This window comes from Oryx dammah, unplaced genomic scaffold, assembly GCF_014754425.2.
Source record: "Oryx dammah isolate SB20612 unplaced genomic scaffold, SCBI_Odam_1.1 HiC_scaffold_20, whole genome shotgun sequence".
NCBI classification, from domain to species: Eukaryota; Metazoa; Chordata; class Mammalia; order Artiodactyla; family Bovidae; genus Oryx; species Oryx dammah.
Window position 1 is genome coordinate 9,308,440 of NW_024070204.1, and position 8,544 is coordinate 9,316,983.

General features: G+C 51.7%; 1 protein-coding gene across 1 annotated transcript in view; it reads right to left on the reverse strand.

Moving 5' to 3' along the window:
* The window catches only part of LOC120879498 (death associated protein), a 64,994-nt gene extending 57,765 nt beyond the window's left edge, over positions 1-7,229 (reverse strand). Inside the window, exon 1 of the mRNA XM_040262514.1 lies at positions 6,991-7,229. Coding sequence (XP_040118448.1) covers positions 6,991-7,045 — 55 coding nt within the window. The 5' untranslated portion in view covers positions 7,046-7,229. The remainder of the gene's footprint in view (positions 1-6,990) is intronic.
* Between the last annotated feature and the right edge of the window lie 1,315 nt (positions 7,230-8,544).

The window sequence follows — 8,544 nt, forward strand, 5'->3', positions numbered from 1 at the left end:
TGAGAATTGTTCCAGCGAGAACAAAAGGCAAGCAAACCAGAGATGCCCAAGGTGCAGATCAGGGGTGAACAAAATCCTCCCAGGTAGAGCAGCACTGTGGCCAGAAAGCGAAGTGGGCATGAGACCGGACGGCCTTGGGATGGGGACAGTGGGTAGCACCAAGGCACAGGGAGGCGGTCATTCTCTTCGAAGAGGATGGTCCCCACCGGGAGAGGGGTCTCCTTGGCCAGGAAAGAGCCACGCCCATCTGGGGAGGCTGGCGTCCTGAGCGAGGTGGGCGCCGCAAGGAGTGGGAGAAAGAGGGGCAGCAGCTCTGAGTTAAGGGGACCCCCAGGGCTCCCCAGCCCTGCAGCCACGTTCAGTCAGTCCTCACCGGGCTTTCCACAACGGGTGAAAAGAATGCTTGCCTGAAAAAATGAGTCCCCGATAAACTGCTGAGCTTGTACCCCTGATGGCTTCCTCTCTGAGAAAACAGAGAATGAAAAAGGGAAACTGCTATTCTCCACTTAGAGGTGAAAGGTGTTAGGGTGGGAAGGCCCCTAACTGACACGGAGGAACCTTGCTGGCTCTCCAGAGGCGGAGTGAGGTTCAGAGACCTCGCGCGGGGGCTGGGACTAGAGAGGCCGGTCGGTCTTCCAGGCAGTGTGGGCTCCATCCCCCTGCGGCTGTGACCCAGAGGTCAGAGTGCCTGGTCATTGTTCAGCTGCTCAATCCTATCGGACTCTATGATACCATGGACTGCAGCACACCAGGCTCCCCTGTCCTTCACTATCTCCTGGAGTTGGCTCAAACTTAGGTCCACTGAGTCGGTGATGCCATCCAACCATCTCATCCTCTGTGGCTACTTCAACTCGTGGCCTCCATCAGAGTCTTTTCCAGGAAGTCAGCTCTTCCCATCAGGTGGCCAAAGTATTGGAGCTTCAGCTTCAGTCCTTCTGATGAATATTCAGGGTTGATTTCCTTTAGGATGGACTGGTTGGATCTCCTTGCAGTCCAAGGGACTCTCAACAGTCTTCTCCAGGGCCAGAGTTCAAAAGCATCAATTCTTCGGTGCTCAGCTTGTGTGGTGACAGGGCCAAGACCTGCCAGACAGTGGCTGATCCAAAGCTGAGGAGTGGGAGAGGCAGATGCAGGGGAACCCTGAGTTCAGGGAGGCTGGTTTCAGAAAGCCCAGGGAAGAGCAAGATCCCTGTCTGGAGGTTCTCGGGGACAGGCAGCCTGACAGTGGTCACCGACCACAACCGCAGTCTCCCCTGCAGTGAGTGGGGCCATTTACCTGGGTCATGGCTGATTCCAGGGGAAACAGACTGCAGTAAGCTGGGTCATGCCCCTTTCCCCACCAAGCTGGCCACACTCTAGTTCCCTGCCTGAGAATATGCTTCGCAAGGAGGAATTAAGGTTGCAGATGCTATTGAGGTTGTTAATCAGCTGACCTCAAAATAAGAAGGTTATTCTAGATTGTGTGGCTGGGCAACTTGTGTTCACAAGGGGAACCTGAAATATGAGACAGGGACAGGAGCATCAGCGTGAGGAAGGCTGGACCAACTGTTGCGGGTGGAGGAAGGGGCAGTGCACCCAGGAGCGTGGGGGCGTCTGCAAAGTGGAAGCGGCAGAAATGGGGTTCTCCCCTGGAACCGCCAGATGAACCAGCCCTGCAAATGCCTTGACGTCTGCCCAGTGAGACTCAGTTTGGACTTCTCACCTCCAGAACTGTAAGACAATAGAGCGGTATTGTTTTAAACAAAGTTTGTGGTCCTTTGCTACAGCAGCCACGTGAAACTAACACAGTGACGCATGTCACTTGCAGGTGGCACAAGGCCCCCACACCTCGGCCTGCACTCAGTCCCCTCCGAGGAGTCCACACGCTGGACAGGAGGGGCCTTGCCCTCTGCATTTTTCCGCCCCAGTTGGAGGGCCTCCTGGGAGAGAAACAAACCTTGACTTGTTCAGCCCGTGATTTGGGGTTGTCTGTTACAACAGTGAATACAATGTAATATAGCTGATATAACTGTAACTAATACAGGACCTGATACAAAAGTGGATAATCCCTATACAAACAAAAGTCTATGAAGCTGGGAAGGGGAGGCCATTCACAAGACCAAGTAAGAGTGTGCAGGCATCTTCTGCAATGAACAGGACACTCACAGAAGTGAGGAGGAGGAGGCATGTGTCAGCCAAAGTCTCAGAGCACAGAGGGGAAATCAAACACGTCATAGAAGTGCCTGGTGTACCCTAACTGGAAGCTCTTAAATTTTAAAAAAAAAAAAAAAGCTGACTAAAAGGGTCTCTCTTTTTTCTTGGCATCTCAGGAGCAAACATGGGCTTCCCAGCTGGCGCTAGTGGTAAAAAAAAAACCTGCCTGCCATTGCAGAAGACATGCGGGTTCTATCCCTGGGTCGGGAAGATCCCCTGAAGGAAGAAGTGGCAACCCACTCCAGTATTCTTGCCTGGGACACTCCATAGACAGAGGAGCCTGGCGGGTTGCAGTCAATGGGGTCACAGAGTCGGACATCAGACATGACTTAGCGACTGAGCACACACTCGCAGGAGCAAAGGCAGACACCTCTGTCCTGTATCTTCAAGCACCGATCAGTGACTGGGTTGAGCACACTGGGAGTCGTGATTAGCACACCCGTGATTTCATGGCTACTACAATAAAAACCGAATCAGTCTTGCCTTTCTAGTAACAGAGTGGCCTGGATAATATGAAACCTCCAAAGGGAGGTAATTCAGGGGGAAGTGTCACCCACAACCTTTTAAATGCATCCTGAATGATCAGTAGAACAGAGAACTGAATTATTTTGAAATTACCAAAGAAAAACAAAATGGTCTCTTTTCCACTATAATGAATAGAATCGTGTTTGTATTTCCATTTGACTCAGTTCTAGAAGGGACATAAAATCTACTCTTGAAAGGAAACCACACATAAGATTAGTAACACTTCAAGCCATCACGTACTAGATTTATGAGAACTTTCCTGACATACGGTTTGCATCCCCTGGGGAAATGGGAGGGCACAGGGGCTGGCAAAACGTATGTTATGAAGAGACGTTATTCCCACCACTGCCAGAAACTCATGGAAACAGGCAGGAGTGAGTCACAGTGTGGCTTGTCACCGAGTCCCCCCTTCTGCTGGGGATCAGAGTTCTGCTATTAGATGAAACAGAACCTCACTCACTCTGTTGATCTGTTATTTGCAAGAATTCCCAGAAAAGCAGCAGTCTCCTCTCATTTCTCCACAAATACTTGGTCGCCGAGAGCAGTGGCGAGCTCTCAAATCATGAAGACTTGGCTACTTTTACAGAGGACCCAGCCACCACATCACAGGATGCCAGGCAGTGCCCACCAACCCTCAGTGGGTGGACTCTATATTTATTCACACAGTCCCCTTCCTCGGAAGCTCTTTAGGAGCCTCATTAACCTCACGTCCTGGGAGGAGGACCTGGTGAAGAATGGAGCCCCTTTGAGAAGGGCTGCTGAGGTTCCAGGAGGTAAAGGACCCCACCCCCCAGGGGAGCCCCCCTGAAGTCACTGACTTGGGGGTGTCGGCAACACTCCAGAGGGCTTGGCCCGGTTTAAAAATGGTGTTGTCCCCTTGATCCCAACTGCAAGGTGACTGTTCATTAATGCCAAGTGCTTATAACTGACTGGTGAAGGGGAGCAGGCTGCCACCCCCAAAACCTGCCTCTTGGGCAAGTATGATTTTGAGTTAAGAAACAGCACACAAGGAAAAGCTGGACACACAGAAGTCACCCTTGCTGGGAACTTTTACACTCCTAAGGGAGAGTGTACTTACTCCACATGTAAGTATCTCTTTTTCTGTGTAACAGGAAGAGAAAGATGAGTAAGTCACAGGAGAATCCTACTCTGCATAACGACCTTCCCCTGGCTTACCAGGCATTTCCTGGCTCCCTCCCACAAGGGGAACCTCCTCTCCAGGGCATGTTTTATCATTAGTATTTAAGGTGGGGCTTGGGAGTCACTCATGTTTTTTGAGCATCTCCTATGTATACAGGAGAGATATATGTTATTGAACTGCTTCTTTTTATTAGTCTGTTTTTTATAAGGGGGCTCTCAGCCAGAAACCTAGAAGAAAAAAGGGAAAGTGATTGTTCTTCCCTATACCCCACACCCTAAGCATGCACACATACTAAGTTACTTAGTGCTGTCTGCCTCTTTGCACCCCTCTGGACCATAGCTTGCCAGGCTCCTACATCCATGGGATTCTCCAGGCAAGAGTACAGGAGTGGGTTGCCATACCCTCCTCCAAGGGATCTTCCCGACCTAGGGATTGAACCTGCATCTCTTATGTGGTAGGCGGGCTCCTTACCACTAGTGCCACCCGGGAAGCATCCCACGCCCTGTAACACTCGGCAAATATGAGTTACGATTTCCATGATGCTGCTGCTGCCTAAGCTGGCTGAGAGTCCCGCCTGCACCACCAGGACACGCTGGAGACAGCTCAGCAGTGGAGGGAAGTTGTGGGCCTCGCGTGCCAGGGAGGAAGTGAGAGGCAGTAAGAGGATCTGGAGAAACTCACAAGCTATTTATTAGGTATCACAGAGCCAGGCCCTGCTCATCAACGGGACCCAGGCCCAGAAGCAAGGGGCACAGGCAGACAGGTATAGGTTGTGGAGTGCAGAGAAGCATACCTGGTTCAGAGAGCAATAATGAGAAAACACAAAAGAACATGAAGAGAGTCACGGAGGAGAATTTTATTGTTTTCGATTGCAGGCTTAGGCACAAGATTTTGTCGTCCAACTTAAGCACTTAATGAAAGTGTTCCCAACGTTTCAAGGCTGTTATTTTGACTTAGGAACTGGGTTCTGGGCTATCCGTGATAATTACCCTTTATTATAGTGGATGCTTTTTTTTCTTTTAACATCTACTCTGCAGAACTGTCTGTTCTCTGGTCATGCTGGAGTAAAGAAGACCACCCAGACTTTTCTGCTAGAAAAGGCTTCCACGCAGAGGTCTCTGTGAGGTACTAAGTGAGAGGCAAGACACTGCAACCGACGAAAGGTCTCTTTCTAACCTGCACCCCTGGGCCAGGATGCCAGGCCCTTCCTCCAGCTCTGGCCAAGTGTGACCACCCTTGCGAAAGCCAGGATGACAGTGACGGCTTCCTTAGTGGCTCCTGCTGGACTGGGGTCTCAAAGCCTTAAGAAGTCACTGCCCTGAAGTCACTGGAGGAGTTTACCTAAGGCAATAACTGTTCCTGGGTTCCAATCCTATAGACGGTGACATTAAGCACAGAAAGGCAGCCCTGCCCTGCTACTTCCTCAGGGACCATCTGGCACAAACCTCCCATTTCACGGATTAGGAAAACCGAGCCCTAGAGAAGTGACCAGCCTCAAACTCAGAACTCAAGTTCACCACTATGCCAGCACAAATACATTGGCTCCCTTCTCCTTGGACATATTTAAGATACTTAAGTCGTGATTCACACAGCCTAGCTGTTTACAATTCAGAAAAACTCAAAAGAGTCCTTCATGAAATTTCTCCCAGGGAGTTAATAGCGACAGTTTATTCCTCCGATCTTAAAAACCTCCATATGGCTGTCTCTGTATGCAATTGCTGCCACTTTGCTTTGGTATCATCCCAACACGGACATTCTACTGCTACTCACTCCCTGGGAACAGGGGAGCCCCAAGCAGACTGCGGCTGCGTGGCTGAGGGTCACCAGTGTAAACGAAGGTGTTCCCTCCTGCCCAGGTCATCAGGCAGCTGGACACGAACCCGCAGTGGTAGGACTTACAGGCCAGAGTTATCATGAAAGGAAACGCTTTGAAGTTCTTTTTAAACTTAAAACTTAATTCAACACAGAGGCCCCCAAAGTCTATTTTCCTTTATAGTGGAACTGTTTCCTAAAATCCCATGCCTCTAACACCCCCCGTGCATCGGTTAGCCATTTTTCTTTCCTGGTGCCTGTCTTGCTGTTGAGAGCTTGTTTCAGTAATGAAAACTATGACCTACTCTGGAATGTAACCTGTTAAGGAACTGCTCTATTCACCATGTGGAGACAAAGAATTAGTGGCCTATGGTGGGGGCGGCGGCAGGCAGAAATTGGGGAAATCTTTCCTTCAACAAGAAGATGGCATAAATGTTCCACAGAAAGCAGCCATGTTTGGCTCAGGCCTCTGTTACTAGCAGACTGAGTTCATACTCTTCACTGACGTGTGGAATGAAGACCCTAAAAACCCCACACGCCGAAGCGACTGGGAGTCAGTCACCTCCGATTCCTTCAGTGCCCTTCCATATGGACTGATGGTCATTTCAAAGGAGAGGTGAAAAAAGCAATCGACCCGTTTGGGCAGATTCGAAAGAGCAAACAGGAACTGTGTTCAAAAGCGGGAGGAGACGATATGAAAATAAAGGCTGCTCAGAGTCTCATTTTCGAAGAAAAAAAGACTCCAGCATTTAACTTCCTTGCCTCAGAAGTTTAGGATGTACAGAAGCAAAAAGCAAAACGAAAACAAAAACAAAAACAAAATCACTTTTGAGGAAAAGCAGAATGCGAAAGGAACTGGAGGGCGGGAAAAAAGTCATTGAGTGGTTAACGAAAGGAAAAAAAAAAAAAGATTTCCACTCCTTTGGTTCTTTTTTGTAATGCTGTCAGCTTACAATTAATCATCGCCAAGACGCTGAGAACTCTGTGATTTGTCATTGTTTCGGCTCCTCGTTTTCCTTTCTAAAGCATCTGTGCATTCTAAGGAAGCATTCACCACCCAAACTTTTGGGAAGACATTGTTGGGCTGAGCTTCTTTCAAGTTAGTCTACTCTGCACGCAACTCCACGGACTTGCGATGTTTTCGCGTAAAGAAAACAGGTGTCGCCCGCGCGGGGCTGAGTCTACCTCAGACCGCACGAGCGGACCGGCGGGCCGCCGCCTCCCCGCCCGGCGCCCCGCGCGCCCCGCGCCCCATGCCCGCGGGTTCGAGCCCGCCCTCCGGACCCGCGAGAGGAGAGAAAGTGGGAACGCGTCCGTACCGGCGGGCGGGTGTCCAGCTTTCGTCTCCAGCTTCCCCTCGGGAGGCGAAGACATGGTGCGAAGCCGGTTTCAGACGGACCTAGGCGGCGGCGGGCTCGGGCGGCCGGGAGGGAAGCGCGCGAGGATCGGCGCGGGGAGCGAGAAGCGCGCGCGTAGCGCTCCGGGGTCGCGCACAGGCTGACTGACCGTGGCCGCCGGGAGGAGGCGCGGCCGGCGCGCGCCGACGTGGCACGGTCCCGCCCCGACGTGGCACGGTCCCGCCCACCCGCGGCTGCGCAGTGGCGTCACCGCGCTCGCCCAGCCCAGCCCCGCCCCGCCGGCCCCCCCCAACCACCGCGCGCCCTGCAGACTGAGGATGCGCAGTCCGCGGAGCCACGTAGGACGCCAACGCTGGAGGCTGAGGAGGAAGAAGGGGGCGCAGGGAGGGCGGGGTATCGGTAGACGCCTGCGGTGCTGGCGAGGCAGGAGCGGGAGACTGGGTGGGCGTAGTCCAGCGGGGGTGTGTCACCCATGTGGGCGGTGCTCCACCAACCCGCCAGAAGGACTGTGACCGTGGTGGGGAAGCTGAGCCTCCAGAGCTGGGCGCCCAGGCCTGTGGTGCGTGTTGTCGTCGGGGAACTGACCCGTGTGCCACGTGTCTTCCGCCCAGCTCACATCTGAAGCCGCAGTTAGGAAATGAGACACCAGCGGGGACCGACCAGGGATACGAGAATAGCCCGGATTTATTGAAGTTCAGTTCAGTCGCTCAGTCGTGTCCAACTCTTTGCGACCTCACTGAGTGCAGCACGCTAGGCCTCCCTGTCCATCACCAACTCCCAGAACTTACTCAAATTCATGTCCATTGAGTCGGTGATGCCATCCAACCATCTCATCCTCTGCCGTCCCTTTCTCCTGCCTTCAATCTTTCCCAGTATCAGGGTCTTTTCAAATGAGTCAGTTCTTCCCATCAGGGGGCCAAAGTATTGGAGTTCCAGCATCAGCATCAGTCCTTCCAATGAATATTCAGGGCTGATTTCCTTTAAGGATGGACTGGTTGGATCTCTTTGCAGTCCAAGGAACTCTCAAGCGTTTTCTCCAACACCACAGTTCAAAAGCATCAATTCTTAGGTGCTCAGCTTTCTCTGTAGTCATACATGACTGCTGGAAAAACCATAGCTTTGACTAGGACCTTTGTTGGCAAAGTAAATCTCTGCTTTTTAATATGCTGTCTAGGTTGGTCATAGCTTTTCCAAGGAGTAAGCTTCTTTTCATTTCATGGCTGCAGAATTTATTGAAAAGATGCTAGAAACAGGACATTCGGAAGTGTCCTCCACCCCCGAGAGAGGAAGAGGCAGTGCTGTTCTGGAAACCTGGATAAAGATCTTGGAACGTTGAGCGTTTGTGCCCAGATGATGGCTTTGCAATGGGTCTTGATTCTGCCCAAAGCTGAGTTGGTCTCGTACCCTGGATCATGTCCTTCTCACCTTCTCAAGCACTTTGGCACGACTCGTATCCTCTCCTGCACAGTCAAGCCCACTGTACTAAGGTAGTGTCCACACATGTCCAGTGTCATT